Source organism: Dipodomys merriami, unplaced genomic scaffold (genome assembly GCF_024711535.1).
Source record: "Dipodomys merriami isolate MVZ:Mamm:240054 unplaced genomic scaffold, mDipMer1.0.p SCAF_84, whole genome shotgun sequence".
Classification (NCBI taxonomy): domain Eukaryota; kingdom Metazoa; phylum Chordata; class Mammalia; order Rodentia; family Heteromyidae; genus Dipodomys; species Dipodomys merriami.
In genome coordinates this window covers 3,835,745-3,854,439 of record NW_027206446.1, presented here as the reverse complement: position 1 = coordinate 3,854,439, position 18,695 = coordinate 3,835,745, and the positions used below count along the sequence as shown (strand labels likewise).

Here is an 18,695-nt window from a genome sequence, read left to right as displayed (position 1 = left end):
CCCTTGAAAACTCTGTCCACCCAAAGTCATGTTCCAGCATCTTGGTATTCATCTTGCTAAACTAGAAGCTCGCTCTTCGGAGGACTTACACCATTAGAATCCTCCCAGACACATGAGCTTCTTAATTATGCAAAGGAATATTTTAAAGCAACAATAAAGAAAGAATGTTTTAGGAAGGTAGATAGCAAAACGATAAACAGAAATAAAAATGTGGAGTCAGGCCCTGGTGGCTCCCTCCTGTCATCCCAGCCACTCAGGAGGCTGAGACCTGAGGATCGCAGTTCAAAGCCAGCCCGGGCAGGAAAGTCAGTGAGATTCCATCCCCGATGAACCACCAGAAAACCAGAAGTGGCTCTGTGACCCAAAGCGATAGAGCGCTAACCTTGAGCAAAAGAGCTCAGGGACAGCGCCCCCCTCAAAAAAAAAATCATGCGGATAAGTTCATAAAGCTATTCAAAACCAAAAAGAAGAAAACCTATACGCTAAGGAAAGAACAAAAAGACTCAACTGGAGAAACATGCTTTGAGATTGGACATGTGAAAATCACACACACACACACACACACACACACACACACACACACACACACACACACACACACACACACACTTTTGTGTGTGAGCAGGGCTTGGGGCTGTCCCTGAGCTGTTTCCCTGAGAGCTAGCGCTCTACCACTCTGAACCACAGCTCCACTCCTGGGGTTTTGCTGGTTAACTGGAGCGAAAAGCCGCATGGACTTTCCTGACCAGGCTGACCTGGATCCACAGCCTCAGATCTCAGCCTCCTGCGTATCTGGGATGGCAGGGGGAGCCTCGGGCGTCCGGCTCCTGTGTGCATTCTTGTACGGTGTGAACTGTCCGTGCCTGTCAATGCTGTGTTACTCATTGGAAAATGGAATCTTCCCAACGTGGATCGTTTCTTGGCACTGCAAACATCCAGCAGGTTCTGTTCAGAGGACCCCATGGCCCTTCCTTCCTGGGCTGGCTTCCCACTGCGATGGTCAGATCTCAGCTTCCTGCATAGCTGGGCTGACAGGTGTGAATCACAATCACCCAGCCTGACCTCTGCATTCCTGGAAAAAATCACAGCTGCAGAAGGAAGGTCATTCCACACACAAACACACACACACACACACACACACACACACACACACACACAATGTCAATGTTGGGGCTGCTGTACCCCAGCTCTGTTTTTGTTTTTAAGCGTGTGTGCTGATTTGAACTCAGGGCTTTAGGCGCGTGTGTAGATATTTTCCTCACCCAAAGTTGGTGCTCTACCACTTGGGCCACACCCCCATCTCTGACGTGTGGCTTGTTGTGGCATGAAAACGAGAGACAGAAGAGTTGGTTTTCGTAGTGAGGCCTGTGGAAATTGGAGGCTCTGCGTATGCATAGTGGGGGGTTTTATCACTTGGTGTTTGTGGTTATCAGCTCGAGCGGTAACTCCGCTTCTGCGACTAAGTAAACACGTGACTCCCGTCTTTTGCTCTGTTTCCCAAGCTTCCGGTCAGTAGTCCTGAGGCAGAAGGCCCTGGAGGAAATTGTGGACACTTCTGGAGTGACCGTTGGCCACAATGGATAAAGTGCCTAACTGCGCAAGCTTGAGGCCTCCCCCCCCCCCCCCCCGTTTCAGGTCAGAACGGCTTTAAAGCTGGTGCAGGCTGGCACTCAGGCCGGTGTCCCAACCTTCAGCACAGTCCTGACCCTCAGAGCTTTGCCCTTTCACTCAAACAAAATGTAGAAAGCCAGGCGCCGGTGGCTCACATCCGTCATCCTGGCTGCTCAGGAGGCTGAGATCTGAGGATCGTGGTTTGAGGCCAGCCCAGACAGGAAAGTCCATGAGACTCTTATCTCTAACGAACCATTAGAAAACCGGATGTGGAGTTGTGGCTCAGGTGGTAGAGCGCTGAGGGACAGCGTTCAGGCCCAGTGTTCAAGCCCCATGACCAACACAGCTTATAAGTGGTTTTGGGGTCCTACTGTCTATTGATTCCTGGGCACTATTAGATGTGGTCTGCTGGCCGGGAGGGAGGCCTCGCCCAGGATCAATGACCAGAGACCATCCAGGAAGGGACTCTGGTGGTCCAGCAGCCCCCACACCCCCAGCCAGGGCTGCCCATTGACCTGTGTGGAGGCTCCTGGCCGTTTGTTCCCAGATCTGGGGAACGAGAGAAACATGAGACTCCAGAGATACTCTGGGCGGTGGGCGGTGTGCACGCGTGTGGGTCTTGGGGGGAAGCTGGGCACACCGTGAACCCCCTCGGTCACAGCAGACCTATTTCGGGCCTAGCCGAACTGACGTGCGATTCTGGTTCTGAATTCAGATCTCGGGTGAGCCCGATGCAGCCCCCTCCACACAGCCGCCGTGGCCGAGTCATTGTCCATCTTGTTGCGGTGTCTTTGTGTCTGGCTCCCGGGATAATCCACTGGCTCAAAATGGGACCAAACCCCTCTAAAAGCAGCAGCCCCCCTAGAACTGGCCGGGGTCCATTGGAAAGATTTTCAAAGGAAGCGAGGCTGCCAAGCCCGGAGACCGAGTCTGCCCGGGCGCTAGAGCGGCCGCCCTCGGTGTGGGCTGGCCTTCTGACAGCGCCGTGTGCTGGTCAAGCTGTGCACAGAGACACCTTCTCCCCGCAGGTCCCATCGCGGCGTGGGGACCCTGGCAGGAGACCCTCCACCCTGTGACCTTTTACCTCCCGACGTGGGCACGGCCTTTGCCCTAAAGCCGAGAGCCGGCTGCCGCCTCCAGACGGTGCAGTCATGACTCAGGAAGAAGAGGAAGGTCTCTCTCCCCCTGCGCCCCTCACTTCCCCTTCCCCAGCCTGGCCAGGTCCCCAGACTCCCCACTTCCACCACAGCCCCTGCTTTCTGCAGCCAACGCCTTCCTGAGGCCCCCCGACCCGTCTGTGACCTCCTGCCAGTCCGGGGACCTCCCTGTCCCCCCCCCCGGGGCCCCATCCTCCCAGACCCCGGCCTGGGGCCACCGGGCTCTGCTGGGGTGAATGTGTGCGGCTGCTGCCCGGCAGCCTACAACTTTATCCAGGGTCAGAGGGGGGGCGCAAGGCCTCAGGAATCCCCCATGGCTTCTCTTGAGAGGCTGGTGGGGGCCTGAGGACCCAGAGACACTGGGAAGATCGCTTTGGTCAGTCAACCAGCTCCAGACACAAGGCAAACGCTGCAGGGGACAGAAGGGCTTGAGGGGAAGGTAATGTCAGCCGTGATGGAGGTAGCAGCGACGTCATTCATGAAAGGGACAGACTGGGGGTCAGGGAAGCTAAGAAGACAGCTAAAAATCACGGTGGCCACCCTCCAGAAGGACATGGTCCCGAGAGACCAGCCACCCCCGGAATGATGGAAGAAGAGATGGGGACCCCCCTGAGCACAGGGAGCAGCCCAGAGCCGGGGGCCTCCACAGGGCCGGTTGATTTCATGGTGGACACCAGCGCCCACTCTTCAGTTCTTCAACAAGCGTGTGGTCCGCACTCTACACGCCCCACGGAAGTGTAGGGGTTAAGGGGATCTGGACGCTCTCTGTGGACTACAGGCCGTGCTGTGGCCATTCGTGTTTGATCGTTCCGCGGTGCCCAGCCGAGTTCCTTGGGAGGGATCTTCCTGCCTACGCTGGAGGCTCAGAGTAAATGTCGGGCATCAGGTTCGGGTTCAACTAACTGAACCAGACCAAGAGCCAAAGCTTTTGGCCACAGTCCCCCACCCCCCCTGGGGACGAATATACCCTCCTAGCCCAGCATGTGAGCCATCTGACCAGCTCAACAAGAATCTCCTTTAGTATGAGATCCCGAGTCCAACCTCCAGACATGGCACGAAATAATCCATATTGACCAACTATTAGAGGCTAAAATCTCGTGCCAGGTCAGTCCCCTTAAAAAAATACCCATAAAAAAAATACCCGGCTGAAATGATCTCAGACCCACACAGGACTTGAGGGAGGTAAATAAGCAAGCAGAGAACTTCCACCTGACTGTCCTCAACCCGACACTGTACCCGGCACGCTGCTCCCCCCCAGCCCAACATGTTGGCCCAGGGCTGGATTTAAAGTCTGCCTCCTTCCGCACCCCTAGCTCTGGTCTGTCAACCCATCTTCCCTTTGGAGTGGGGCGCCGGGGTGTGGGTGGACAGCTCACTTGGACTCAGATGCCCCAAGGCTTCAAAAGTTCGCCTGCCCTCCTTGATGAGGCCCTTGGCTGGGGTCTTGGGGTCATCCGTACAACTGACCCAGAGGTAATGCTGACTCTGCCCCGGGGACCCGGGGAGGATCCAGCCACACATGCACTCAAGATCCCCACCGCATGGTCCCCCAGAGAGGTGCTTGAGATGCTCGAATAACCCAGCACGGGGCCATACTTCTCAAGCAGCCCAGGATCAAACCACAGCCCTTCACCCCCTGCCGTGCTGCCGTGCTCAGACAGAAGCCTCTCATCCAAGCAACTGCAGGTAGGAGAGCTGACCGGGAGGTCTGCAGGGTCACCGTGGAAGGGACCCATGTTCTGGCCCTCATGCCTGGACCCTGAAACACCGACAGACTCACCAGAAGACCTGGAGGGTGTGAAGAACACACAGACCCCAAGCGATAAGGAGACGCCGATCCACCAGCGCAGCACGCGACCAACCGAACGTCTCTGCAAACGGCTCTTTATTCCACGGTGCACCAGCTTGCCCAGCCTCATGCTGTGTGGCATGCCAACGCACTAAGCCATCCTGTGCTGATTGGAGTCAGAGAGATAGAGGAGCAGAGCCAGGCGCTGGGCAGTAGGCTTTCCCGAGGTTAAACCAGGCCGGTGTGGGCGCACATGCTTGTTGGGTTTTGTGGACACATCGTCAGGATGGGTGGAAGGTTTCCTGACAAAGACAGAAACGGCAATGGCAGTGGCCAAGAAACTCCTAGAAGAACTAAAGCCTAGGTTCGGCTTACCCCTGGTTGTAGGCCAGATAATGATCCGCCCCCAGAGCCCAGGACAGGGGGGAAGAATGAATCAGAGACCGGGGAAGGGTGGGCGGGCCTCTCCCTTCACCCTGCTCGGGGCTGGCTTCATCCTTATGAACAGAGCATCACCTCTCCTGAGGTTTTGTTGGGGAGGCCGCCTCCACCACTTCCCCATCTGCGTAGGGAGTTGGTAACGGAAATTTAGACAGGAACATCCCTCGATCTTAACAGGTGCTGAGCCATCACAGGAAATCCTTAAGCTTTCCTTTAGGGCTGCATGTGAACCATTCCTTCCCCCCATATCACCAGTTCAGAAGGAAAGAAGGAGGGAAGGAAGGAAGGAAGGAAGGAAGGAAGGAAGGAAGGAAGGAAGGAAGGAAGGAAGGAAGGAAAGCAATCTAGTAAAAGCAGGTCCATGTAAGAGGGATCTTGGAAGCAACCCAAAATTTTATAACCCAAAGAACTCATGTTTGGTTCTTATTTCTCTTCCCTGTATCTTGTGGAGTCAGTAACCATCAGTGACCATGTGAGAAAGGCCAATATGAAAGACATAACAGATTTAACCTCTTCTAGAAAGGATCAAAGAGCTTCCGGTCCTGGGGCTTGAACTTGGGGCCTGGGCACTGCCCCTGAGCTGCTTTTCCTCAACACCAGTGAACACCCACTTCAGCCACAGTGCTGAGAGTGGTTCATTGGAGATAAGAGTCTCACAGACTTTCCTGCCCGGGGTGGCTTTGAACCGTGACCCTCAGATCTCAGGCTCCTGAGTAGCTGGATGACAGAGGTGAGCTACTAATGGCTGGCTGGGAGCTGCAGCTTTAAAACAAACGTAATTTTGCCAAAGAATGCATGATTGCTGAGAGACCAGAAGTAATAATAGGTGAGCTATGAAGTTGCTTGGCTTGGAAAAAAAGAAATAATAAGTTATCAGAGATGTTATTATTATTATTATGTCTAAGAGCTTAGTGCCGTCTATCTGCCTGACATTTGCTTACATCGACTTATCTACACATCTTTTATTCAACTTACTCTAAGTTGACGTTTTCCTCTTACTTAATGAAAAATGTAGTCATAGAGAGACCAAGTGTACCTTGGTGGTTCTTTTATGAAGTTGGTAGTCTTTAGAAACAATTTCAGGATCTTTGGTTTTCATAAGTGTTTGAGGGTCCACCCTCAAATTGGATTCCAGTTCCAACATGAGTGTACCTGAAGATTCTACCTTCCCAGCAGCCTCTCTGCATTTACTAAACCACGCTGTGTGGCTGTGGTTTCCTGAGATTACTGTACTGAGTTCCAGTCACCACCTATCTGAATGAAATGAAGCCAGAATTCAGGGACACCAGGGTCAGGCCTGTAACCTTAGCTGCTCAACACGCTGAGATCCCTACAGCAGAAGAGTGCATGCAAAAATGTGGTGTCCTTACATACCAAAAGCATCAGAAAGAATGTATTATGTCATTTGCAAGGAAATGGATGGAGCTAGAACAAATCACGTAAGTAAGGTCAGCTGGGCTCCGATGGCACCTATATTCTCTCCTGTGTGGAAGCTAGATCGGAAATAAGCCGGTACCTGACCAGGACCTGACCACTGAGACATCGCACACAGACAGCACCAGGCGGCTCTTAGGAGAGGAACACAAAGGCGCCGGCCTGTGTCCCTCTGATCCACACAATCGAATTTGCCCACATGAACTCCAGAACGGAAACACGAGGCCTCATTGCTGTGTGGATGTTGCGTTGTCTTTTCATCTTGTTTGTTCATTGCTCTGTCTTTGGGAGGGTGAGGCGAGACACAGAAGACTAATGTGACTCCAGCTGCTTTTGCTGCAGCCTTGAACAAAAAAGCCAACTGAACTGGGGACGCCGTTAGTTCAAGACCCACTACTGGAAAGAAAGACGGATGCAAAGACAGACAGAAAGGAGAGAAAGAAAAAAGAAAAGGAACAAAGGAAGGAAGAAAGGAAGGAAAGAAAAGAAGGAAGGAAGAAAACAAAAGAAAGAAAGAGTCAAAGAAAGGCAAGAAAGAAAGAGAGAGGAAGCAAGGATGGAAGGAAGGAGGGAAGGAAGGAAAGAAGGAAGGTAGGAGGGAGAGAAAAGAAGAAAGAGAGAAGACAGGGAAGAGGAGGGGGACAGAGGGGAGGAGAAGAGAGGAGAGGAGCGAGGGGGGAGGGATAGTAGTGACTCAATAGATACAAGTCTTCTTCAAAGCCTTCCACTTCGTGTGTGTGTGTGTGTGAGTGTGTGTGTGTGTCTGTGTGTGTGGTGTGTGTGTGTGTGTCTGTGTGTGTATGTGTGTGTGTGTGTGTGTGTGTGTGTGTGTGTGTGTGTGTGTGTGTGTGTGTGTGTGCTGGTCCTGTGTCCTGAACTCAGGGATCGGGCGCTGTTCCTGAGTTCTTTGGCTCAAGACTAGCGCTCCACCACATTGGGTCACAGCTCCATTTCTGGTTTTCCAGTGGTTGTTTGGAGATAACACTGGCTGGCGGTGTTTGCCATGGGACAGAGGTTCTGGATCTTCCCTGAACGATCTCATTTACCCATTTGGTGTCGGCACACATGTCTCTGAAGTCCTTCTTGGAAATTTTGCTGTTTATCAACCCGAATCAAGACACACAGAGAGAGAGAATCCCAAAGACACTTGTAAGCCTTCAGCGTCATGACCGTCAAAGCTGTTTGGTACAAGGAATACTAAAAAAGACCCAAGGGGAACCGGAGGCACGGCTGACATGGTAGAACACCAACTGTGAAGAACAGAGCTGACAGGAGCACTAGGGTCCGAGTCAAGTGCAGTGACTCACGCCTGACATCCCAGCCTCTCAGGAGGCTCAGGTCTGAGGATCATAGTTGGAGGCCAGCCTGGACAGGAAAGTCCATGAGACTCTGACATCCAATGTACCACCAGAAAACAGGACGTGGAGGTGTAGCTCAGGTGGTAGAGCGCCAGCCTTGAGTGAGAAAGTTCCGGGACAGTGCCCAGGCCCTGCAGCACACACACAAAGGGTGATATGCACCCATGATCTACAAGATTCTTAGTCCAGTGAAGACTGGTAGGAGGAAGAGGAGAGTCAGACACAACGCTTCTTTAACCCAGAAATGGAAGACACTGTGCAATACAAAGGCAATAAAACCTTCTTAAACAGCGTGAAGTTCAGTTAATTCACACAAAGTCATTCATTCATTCATCCAATGTGCCTTTATTTCTTTATTACTATGCAAGCTGTACAAATGTAAGTTGTTATACACTGTAGGACATGAAAATAAAATCCCCTAATGAAGATGCATGAACTCACAACATGACCCTATGCACAACTACTTCAAGATATAATGATTAAGAACAACACCCAAGATCCAGCTGCTCAAAGCTGTCACCCCAGACACTCAGGAGACTGAGATCTGAGGATCAGGGTTGGAGGCCAGCCTGAACAGGAAAGTCCATGCGACTCTAACCTCCAATGAACCACCTCAGATCAGAAGTGGAGCTGTGGCTCAACGTGGCAGAGCGCCAGCCGTGAGTGACAGAGCTCAGGGACAGCGCCCAGTCCCTGAGTTCATGCTCCACGGCCAACAACAATAAATACAGTGGAAGACAATTCTAGATTTCAGAAGGAACACTGTCCTGATGCTGAACAGAATATGCACTGTTGTTCCAGGATCAGCCATGACTGACTTGCTTTTCTATGTGCAGGTCCTGGGGCTTGAACTCAGGGCCTTGCTCCTGAGCTCCTGTTTGCTGGTTCATTGGACATCAGATCCTCACCACCTGTCCCACTGGGACTGACCTGGAACCTTCACCCTCACATCTCAGCCTCCTGAGTAGCTGGGATTACAGGAATGAGCCACTGGTGCCTGGCAAGGAGTTAGCTTCTTACCCTCAGCAGATGAGGAGCAAGATAAATACCACAAGATCCAAATGTGCAGAGAGGCAGAAATCTGGTCATCGTTTTTTTTATTCCATTTGTGTGATCCAGGAGACACACGCTGACATCTAGATCCTTCCCAGTGCAGGACAGCATCTCAAGCCAAGGACTTTATGACCAAGTACAGGATTTCATCGTGAACTTTAACCTAGCACACTTTCTACCCGCACTGGACCAGCCATTTTCTCACACATTGCATATCTGGATGCCAAACAACTATCATACAAAATGCGCATGTCTTCTGTTATAAATGCACAATACATTCCATTTAAGGCACTGGGCTTGTTCTTCAACCTGAAGAGGAAAAACAGGAAAGTACTTAAGAGCTCACGTATTTGGAATAGACACACACACACACACACACACACACACACATACACACACACACACACACACACACACACACACATGACCCGTGCTACCTGACAGTATGGCGCCGACAGTCAGCATTTCCTAAGGAAAATAAGATCCTTGGTTGTGCAGGGGATTTCCTTTCAGCCTGTCAGGCTCTGATGCCATGCATGTGGATCGTCTCGCCCCTCATCCTTCCCTCCATGTCCCCCCAGCCCCACCCCCACGTTCTCTGTTTCCATTTTCACAGGCGGACGTTGACTCTTAGGATGGCGCCGTCCTGAGCTTTTGTGTTACTCAGGGAACTGAGACCTGAGGACCTGGGTTCAAAGTCACCCAGGCAGGAGAGGCCATGAGACTTTTACATCTAATGAAATCAAGCCAAGAAGCCAAGCTGTGGCTCCCGTGGTAGAGCACTAGCCTGGAGATAAAAAGCCTAGGACAGCACCAGGCCCTGGGGCCAAGCCCCGAGAAAGCCAGAGAAAGAAAAGAAAGTCGGCATGATGAAGACAAAATCAGGGCGTCTGTGATTGCTATGTGTGCATTTGTACTGGGTGTTGAAGTTGGGGCCTGGACACTATAGCAGGACTTTTGCTGAAGGCTAGAGCTCCACCACTTGAGCCTCGGCTCCACTTGTAGCATTTTTGTGTTAGTTAATTGAGATAAATGTCTCATGGACTTTTATGTCAGAGCTGGTTTTGAATCGAAATCCTCAGATCTCAGCTTCCTGAGTAGCTTGGATTCCAGGCATGACCACCAGCCCCTGGCTATGTGAATATTTTATGCATGATTAAATCTATTACAGAAGCCTGACACAGCAGGTGCGTTTAAGGGTATGTCACCACTCTACAATCGTCCTGAGGAAAACATAGCTTAAAAATGGACTTAAAACAATAAGAGAAAAAATAGAAACTTACCAAATAGAAGAAGCAACACTCTGATCCACTGTCATACTATATGTGCTATCTTGTGTAGGAGATGCTCCAAGCCAATAGTGGAATATTTTTTGCCGGGACTTTACAAACTCCTAAGAAACAAAGATGCTCTGTGTACAAAGTTTTGTCTGGCTGGTACTAGTGACTCACACCTGTAATTGTAGCTCGTCTGGAGTCTGAGATCTGAGCATCTCGATTCAAAGCTAGCCAAGGTGGGAACATGCATGAGACTCTTATCTCCGGGAACCACCAAAAACCACCAACAAGCCAGAAGTGGAGCTGTGGCTCAAGATGCGGACTGTGATCATGGAGGGAAAAAGCTCAGGACAGTGTCCAACCCTGAATTCAGGCCCCAGGACTGGCACAAATATAATTATTTGTGAACATATGTCTGCATTTCAAATTATTGTTTTCAAGCAGTACTTTCAAAATTGCTTTTCTGTGTGTGTGTGTGTCTGGGTGTGTGTGTGTGTGTGTGTGTGTGTGTGTGTGTGTGTGTGTGTGTGTGTGTGTGTGTGTGTGTGTGTGTGTGTGCTCAAATGGTACTCATGGCCCTGAGTTCAGTTCCCAGGTCTGGCATGAAAAAAACAATGAAAGAAAGAAGAAGCAAAGAAGGAAAGAAGGAAGAAAGGAAGGAAGGATGGAAGGAAGGAAGGAAGGAAGGAAGAAAGAAAGGAAGGAAGGAAGGAAAAGAAGGAAGGGAGGAAGGGAGGAAGGAAGGAAGGAAGAAACGAAAGAGAAGAATAAAAGGAAAGCAAAGCAATGCACTGAAGTCAGAACAGGTCATTATGTAAGCCATAGAACTCATATTTTGTCCTTATTTCTCACTGAACTATATTTTGTGGAGTCAGTCACTATCAGTGAATCAGGTGAGCAAGTTCCAACGAGAAAGACACAACACATATTATTTCCCTTCTTCTAGAAAGGATGAGAGAACTTTTCACACCTGGATCTTGAACTAAGGGCCTGGGTGCTGTCCCTGAGCTCCTTTTTCTCAAGGCTGGCGCTCTACCACGTGAGCCACAGCACCACCTCCAGTTTTCTGGTGGTTCATTGGGAATCAGAGTCTCATGGACTTTCTGCACAGGATGCTCTGAATCTCAATCCTTGGATCTCAGCCTCCTGGGTAGATGGATGACAGGTGTGAGCCACCAGTGCTTAGCAGACTCTTCTTACTCTATTATAGGAAATGCGATTTCCTTTCTTATGGAAGGATAGACTGGGAGACCTACCAGTGCATCCTTGTTGTTAATCTTCAGCAGGCTGGCATTGCGGTCAGCACAGAACTTTTCGCTGTTTTTCCAGGTGTCAGGAACAGAAGACAGACGATAACATCTATTTGCGTGCCATATCCAATCCTGTGGACAAGGTTTACATTTGTGCCCTGGAAGGAAAGCGTCCTTTTATTGAATAGATCTTCAGCCTCTTGCTATTTTCTGTCATTTCTATGGGACATTGACCCAGTTCACTGTGTTTTCTTCAGGTCATTATTTTATCTTATTTTGTGCAGTCCTGGGGCTTGAACTCAGAATCTCCTGCTCTTCCTTAGCTTTTTCACTCCAGGCTGATCCTCTCCCATTGGAGCCTCAATTCCACTTCTGGCTTTTTGCTGGTTCACTGGAGAGAAGAGTTTCACAGACTTTCCTGCATGGGCTGGCTTTGAACCAGGAACCTCAGAACTCAACCTCTTCAGTAGCTAGGATGACAGGCGTGAGCCACCAGCGCCCGGCTTCTACTGACTGAAATTTTGAAGTGAGGCCATCTATAGAGAAGTGTGTTTTCCTATCTATCATTTACTGAGCTTCATAATAAATTGGGATTTTGCCTAGTCTTGAAAATAACAATGAAAAAATGGAAAAGGTAAATTCAGATGAGAGAAATTGTATATTTATACTTCAGTAAAACTGGAGTTTAAAGAAAACGCATTTAGTCCGAATGCTCTTGTATAACCAGGACACCTGGTATTCCATGTTGTGTAGTTATGATTTTCTGATTTTCTTCTAACTATGTGGAACTGTCAATGCATGGACTATGTTTCATTACTTTCTTACTCAGTGGTTCTAGCTGGGCAGGAAAATCCATGCGACTCGTATCCTATATTATGAAGCCAAAGCCACACCTGGTGCTGTGGCTCAACTGATTAAGCTCCATGCAGCCAAGAGCAAAAAACCTAAGGGACACAGCCCAGGCCCTGAGTATAAACCCCAGCACCAACCCTCCTCCTATTCCTCTCCCCCCACTGACAGCCAGCCAGCCAGACAGCCAGCCAGACAGCCAGCCAGACACAGACACACACACACACACACACACACACACACACACGGTAGCTTTAGTTCCTGGTCTCATACGCAGCCCTCAGGGTAATATAGAATTACCTGGCTCTTTTTCCTGTAGCTCACGACACAGCCTGGTGGCCAGGGTTTGCAATGTGATAGATTGGTTCTGGATCTTCTCAGAGAGGTTCTGGATCTTCTCAGAACTGTTGACATTCCGCATTTGGTGTAGGCACATGTTTCTCTGAAGTTCTTCTTGGACATTTTGCTGTTTATAAACTCAAATCCAGACAGAGAGAAAGAATTATAAAAGACACATGGAAACCTTCACTATCATGGTCTTAGGAGTTGTTTTGTACAAAGAATACTAAAAAAAACACCCAAGGGGAGCAGGAGGCGTGGCTCACGTGGTAGAACACCAACTGTGAGGGCAACAGCTGGGCAGGAGCGCTAGTCTCTGAGCCAGGGGACAGTGGCTCCTGCCTGTCATCCCAGCCGCTCAGGAGGCTGAGATCTGAGGGTCCCAGTTGGAAGCCAGCCTGGGAAGGAAAGTCCCTGAGACTCTTATCTCCAACAAACCAGGACAAAGTCAGAAGTGGAGCTGTGGCTCAAGTGGTAGAGCGCCAGTCTTGAGTGGGAAGCTCAGAGACAGTGCGCAGGTCCTGCTTTCAAGCCCCAGACCCAGTAGCATAGACGAAAAGGGTGATACATACTCATGATGCACAAGATTCTCAGTCCAATGAAGAGCAGTAGGAGGAGCAAGAGAGTCGCACGCAAAGCTGTTCTAACCCATGCGTGGGAAGGATCAGCCCGATTCGCTGTGGAACACAAAAGCAACAACGTTCTCAAAACGGCGTTCCGTTCCACTCATCCGTACAAGGCCATTCATTCCTCCATTTCCCCTTCCATTTTTTCCTGCTATGCAACCTGTAAAAGAATTTAATGTGTTACCCACTCTGAGACACGATTAATAAATCCCTGGCCAATCGGCATTGTGCTCATAAAATGACCTGGTGAATTGAAACCCTTTGTAAAACTCCTGAAAGATACAGGAGTAAAGAAAGCAGCCAGGACTTAGCTGTTCAAGCCTTTAATCCCAGCCATTCAGGAGGCTGAGAACTGAGGATCATGGTTCAAAGCCAGCCTGGGCAGGAAAGACCATGAACCTCTTATCTCCAATGAACCACCAGAAAAAACCAGAAGTGGTGCTGTGGCTCACCCGGCAGAGCGCCAGCTTTGAGTTCCGAGCTCAGGGACAGCGCCCAGGCCCTGAGTTCAATACTGAGCCTGACCACAAAGAATGAGGAAGGAAACAAAAGCACCGGAAGCCTGGTGCTCATGCTTCTGTTTCGCTTTGTTGCTTGGCTGGTTTTTTGCCAGAGATCGAGCTTGAACTCCAGACCGGGTGCTTTCCCCAACAGTTCTGTGCTTAACACTGGTCTTCTCCCTCTGGAGTCTCAGCTCTACCTGCAGCCTTCGGGTGGTTCACTGGACATGAGTCTCCCAGACTTTGCTGCCCTAAGTTGGCTGAGAACCATGATCCTCAGATCTCAGACTCCTGAGTCACTAAATTACAGGCGTGAGCCACTGGCACCCGGTGAGCTTTTCTTCTTTTTTCAAGTCCTGGGTCTAGAACTCAGGGCTTGGGCACTGTCCCTGAGCTTCTTTTACTCAAGGCTGGTGCCTTGTCTCTCTGTCCCTGTGTCTCTGTCTCTGTCCCTCTCTCTGTCTGCCTCTGAGATACTCTGTCCATCTCTCTTTGGATGTCTCTGTCTGTATGTCCCTCTGTCTCTCCTTCTCTGTTCCTGTCTATACTGTCTGCCTTGTTCTGTTCCTGTGTCTCTCTCTGCCTCAGTTTCTGTCTCTCTGTCCATCTTTGTCTGTGTCCCTGCCTCTGTCTCTCTCTTCCAATCTTTCCAGAATCCCTCTTGTTTCTCTCTCACACAAATAAAATGAAAAATAAAAGAACAAAATACATTGAAGGATGGTTTTCCTGGACAAACTACCATGTTTGCCACAGAAATGGAACACTTTGTATAATTTCAAAACTCTACCGTGTATCTTGATTGTAATATTCAGAAGTAGAACATTAATAAAGGGTGGATCGTTGTGCAATTTCACAAAGCCAGGACTTGCAACAGAAGATAGAAGCATTTGTGGAGGTCATTAGTGATTGGAATCGAATACTAACTCATCCAGTCTGTGTGTCCCAAGATGTAAGTCTTGTTTTCACTACTGACCTCGCTACACGCTCAAGTTCAACAGGCTTACCTTTTCTCTCCACGTTCTCAAACTCTGGGATCTTCTCTCTCTTCCCCGAGTCATGGAAGATTAGACTGGCAGAAGTGACTTCTTCAGACATGGAGGGAGGTGGAAAGCAGGTGGATTGAAATGCTGTTGTTGAGTGAAGAGAGAGCTGAGCGTTGAACGCAGGACAGAATGTGGAAGTGGACTCGGTGATCAGTAGCAGAAGTCTCGCTTCACCAGCCTGAATGTTGCTAAACAGCCAAGTTGATAAACTGCTCATCGGGGATCTCCGGCAGGACTGCGTGACTGTGGCCTAAGAAACATTTCTCTTAAACACCCTCTCTTCCTCTTTCTTATCACTTCATACGACAATTGCCGAATCTAGGGTTTTTTTTTTTTTTACTGGGGTTTGAATTCATAGCCACCCACTCTTGCTCCACATTCTGGCTCAAGGTTGCTTTTCTACTGGATTTGAGTCAGGATTCCAGTCCAACCTTTGGCTGGTTAGCTAGAGGTGGAGTTTGGAGAACTTTTCTGCCTTGGTTTGCTTTGAATGGGGACCCTCCACGTTTCAGCCTTCTGTGGAGGTAGGATCGCAGGCTTGAACCACCAGGTCATAAATTGATGTCTGGTGCTGGTGGTGGTGGTATTTTATTGGGGTGTGTGTATGTGTATCCTAGGGATTGCAGCCTAAGATGCTGTCCCTGAGCCTTTGTGTGCAAGGCTAGACCTCCACCATTTGAGCCCCAGTCCCACTTCTAGCTGCTTGGGAGTTAATGGAGATAAGAGTCTCATGAATTTACCTGCTATAACATAAGGTCTGCCCTGGATTTGGACAATATCTTCCACCTGCCCCTGTGTGTGTGTGTGTGTGTGTGTGTGTGTGTGTGTGTGTGTATGTGTGCGCGTGCATGCACACGTCCGTGTGTGTGTGTGTGTGGTGCTGGTCCTGGGGTTTGATCTCACGGCCTTGTGCTCTCAGTTGATCCTTGTACTCAAGGCTGGAGCTGTACCATGTGAGCCATGCCTTCTGTTCAAGAACTATTACACTTTAAATTTGTTTTCCAATTTTTCATTCCTGATACGCAGAAATGTGGTAGATTTCTCACTTGCTTATTAAATATTTTAAATTATTATGATAAGGTGATGCATAGAGGGGTTACAATTTTGTAAGTCGGGTAATGATTACATGTTTTTAGACAATGTCTCCCCTCATTTTGTTGTTGTTGTTCTTGTTTGGGGGCTTCAATTCAGGACCTAACACTGTTCCTGTGCTCTCTTGCTCAAGGTAAGCTCTCTACCGTTAGCATCTGTAATAAACAACACAGATTGTTGAATGAAAAGACTGATAAAGCTAATAATCATGGCTGGAAATGTGGTTTAGAGATAGAGTGCTTGCCTAGGATTCATGAAGCCCTGGATTTGATTCCTCAGTGCCACACATAAATAGAAAAAGTCAGAAGTGATAATGTGGCTCAAGTGATAGAGAACTAGCCTTGAGCACATAGAGGCTCATAGTCAGATCTCAAGCCCTGAGTTCAAGCCCCAGATCTAGCAAAAAAAAAAAAAAAGAATGTAGAGAGTCTGGAGGAAGATGGTGGAGGAGAAGCTAGTGGCTAAACAAGCTCTCACATAGGAAGTAGTTTCAGTGTTCCAGTGAAAAGTCCAAGGCTGGAGAGTGACACCAAGTATGCCAGTATAGTACAGAGAGTCTGGCCAGAGAGGAAAAATTCAGGCAGCGAGGTGAAAGAGATCAATTTGAGCACTCATAGGTGTCCAGGGTGTTGGCGGCAGCTGTGGCCATCATATCGACAGAGCCCAGAACAAAGGCACCAGAGGCCGTGTTTGAGCAGATTCTACTCACTGCCAGCCCAGCAAGAACTGCCAAGGAACAGAAATTTTCATCCTGCTGACCACAAACAGTCCTAGACCATGGACATCCTGGAAACTACAGGAAAGGCATGAGTACATCCTCACTCCTCATGGAGCAGCGGTGGGAAGGTAGCCCCTCCCCTACCACTGGAGAAGAATCCATTTTTTGATAAAGACCTGGCCAGAGCAGCTAGCACATAACTCAGGCCTTGGAAGAAGATAACAGGAACCATTCAATAGGTCAAAGGAATCAGACCTGCAGGGCTGAGCTCCACCAATGGGAAAGATGCCCTTCCCAGTCAGAGGAACTTCTGCCCATGGAGAAGTGACTTTGTTCACTGGGTAAACAGAGTCAGAGGCTGCCCCTCCCCACTGCAGCACAGGCAGCAGACTCAGTTGCAGGAGAGGTAAAAGAAAACCAATTGAGGCCGGCGCTGGTGACTCACCCTTGTAATCCTAGCTACTCAGGAGGCTGAGATCTGAGGATCCAGGTTCAAAGCCAGCCCGGGCAGGAGAGACCGTGAGACTCTTATCTCCAATAAACCACCAGAAAACCGGAAGTGGCGCTGTAGCTCAAGAGGTAGAGCGCTCGCCTCGAACTGAAGAGCTGAGGGACAGCGCCCAGACCCAGAGTTCAAGCTCCACGACTGACCAAAAAAAAAAAAAATTTAAACTCATTAAACATAAATCCTGAGAATGGCTACAGGCTGGGCTTCTTGATTCTCTCAGGAGCTAGCCCCTCAGAGAAAAGCTGCTGATTACTGACAACTCTTAACCCTACCCACAACCTAGCCCCATCACAGCAACTCCAAGCCAGAGAAACCAGCTTTCTCCCTCTTTTGTGATATCCAAAGCAGATCTCCCTCCCAATGAACTAAACTGGGAAGAAGGTAATAAAGTCCCTGGTAAGACAGAGCTTTGTTCTTCCTACTTAAACAAATTGATTTAAGAAACTAATGAAGCCACAGGAAAAGCAAATACCAGAAGCAAACCAGAGACTCCATAAGAGACTAGTTATGGACACAGCAGACACACAAGATTTCCTGCACCCCCCAAAAAAAATCAAACTCTTTTCTTCTATCTAATTTTAAAAATAAATTTTCTTCTGTTTTTTTCATCATTTTCATTTTAGGTGTGTATTTTTCTTGATTCTATTTTTACTCTTTTCTCTTCAGGTCCTTTCTGTTTTGTTTTGTTTTGTTTTGTTTTGTTTTGTCATTACTCAGTTGTTTTATTCATCCCCAGATATATACCTGTCTTCAATGATTAGATCTTAATCTTCATTGTAGGCATACTTAATTCAGATATCAATTACTCAATTCACAAACTCTTAGCTTTACTCCTTTAATTGTAGTATTATTTCTTTATACTTAATAATTTTAAGATTTTCATTTTTAAATTTTTTATTTTTCATTTTATCTTTTTTCTTTATCTCTCTTCTCCGTTCCTTCTATACTTTTCCTCTCTCTGAATTTAGGCCTTGGTTGTATACCCTTTCTTCCTTTCCCTCCCCACATTCCTCTAATCTTATTTTCTCCTCACAATTCTCCCTAAACCTATTAATGTCTGCTCTTCCGTTTCCTTCTTTGATTTTCTTGTCCATTGATCCATAGTTGTTTATTATTGAACTAGATTTTATCTCTTGAACTAGATTCTATCTGTACTCAATATGACTGTATCAAATAATCGGTGCAAATACAGGGCTCTGGTTGATGCTTGCCTTCAAATAGTGTTCTAGCTTGGAATTGGTTTTGCCTTCATACCCAAATGGGCAGAACAAGCCAGAGAAACACAAGAAAAATGGCAAGACCTGGTATCTCAACTCCCACTCATGATAATCAGGCAATCATGGAATCCACAAGAAGAAGGCTAGGGGAATCTATGGAGGACACAAATGGAATGCTGAATGAAGCCCAAGTGAAGGAAAGGGATTCCAATGAAACTATAACCAGTCAATTAATGGATTTGAGAATAAACAATAAAAACCAAAATAAGGAGGTAAAGAAGTCCACACAAAAGTTAAAACAAAGCTCCAACAAAGAATTTTAAACTATCAAATCTGACCAATTAGAAGGAAAGAAAAGAAAAAGTAGAAAGTCTTGACAGGATGTTAAACCATGGAGAAGATCAAATCTCTGGGATTGAAGACAACTTAGACA

The 18,695-nt window shown here is 48.4% G+C and overlaps 1 protein-coding gene across 1 annotated transcript; it reads right to left on the bottom strand.

Annotated features, from left to right (window-relative positions):
• Window positions 1-4,666: 4,666 nt before the first annotated feature.
• Window positions 4,667-14,893, bottom strand: LOC138820119 (C-type lectin domain family 12 member A-like). Its single transcript, XM_070011809.1, has 6 exons — window positions 14,689-14,893; window positions 13,131-13,235; window positions 12,520-12,696; window positions 11,377-11,528; window positions 10,127-10,236; window positions 4,667-4,859 (listed from the first exon to the last, which is right to left on the bottom strand). Exons 1-6 carry the CDS (start codon window positions 14,777-14,779, stop codon window positions 4,709-4,711), a joined length of 786 nt encoding a protein of 261 aa, XP_069867910.1. The 5' UTR covers window positions 14,780-14,893; the 3' UTR covers window positions 4,667-4,708.
• Between the last annotated feature and the right edge of the window lie 3,802 nt (window positions 14,894-18,695).

Excerpts from the sequence above, each read along its gene's own strand:
- LOC138820119 (XM_070011809.1), bottom strand. The coding sequence starts at position 14,779 with ATGTCTGAAGAAGTCACTTCTGCCAGTCTAATCTTCCATGACTCGGGG. Across the intron at positions 12,697-13,130 it reads GAGAATCTTGTGCATCATGA|TTTATAAACAGCAAAATGTC; the intron begins GTATGTATCACC and ends TCTGGATTTGAG. Across the intron at positions 4,860-10,126 it reads AGTGTTGCTTCTTCTATTTG|GAAACCTTCCACCCATCCTG; the intron begins GTAAGTTTCTAT and ends TGTCTTTGTCAG.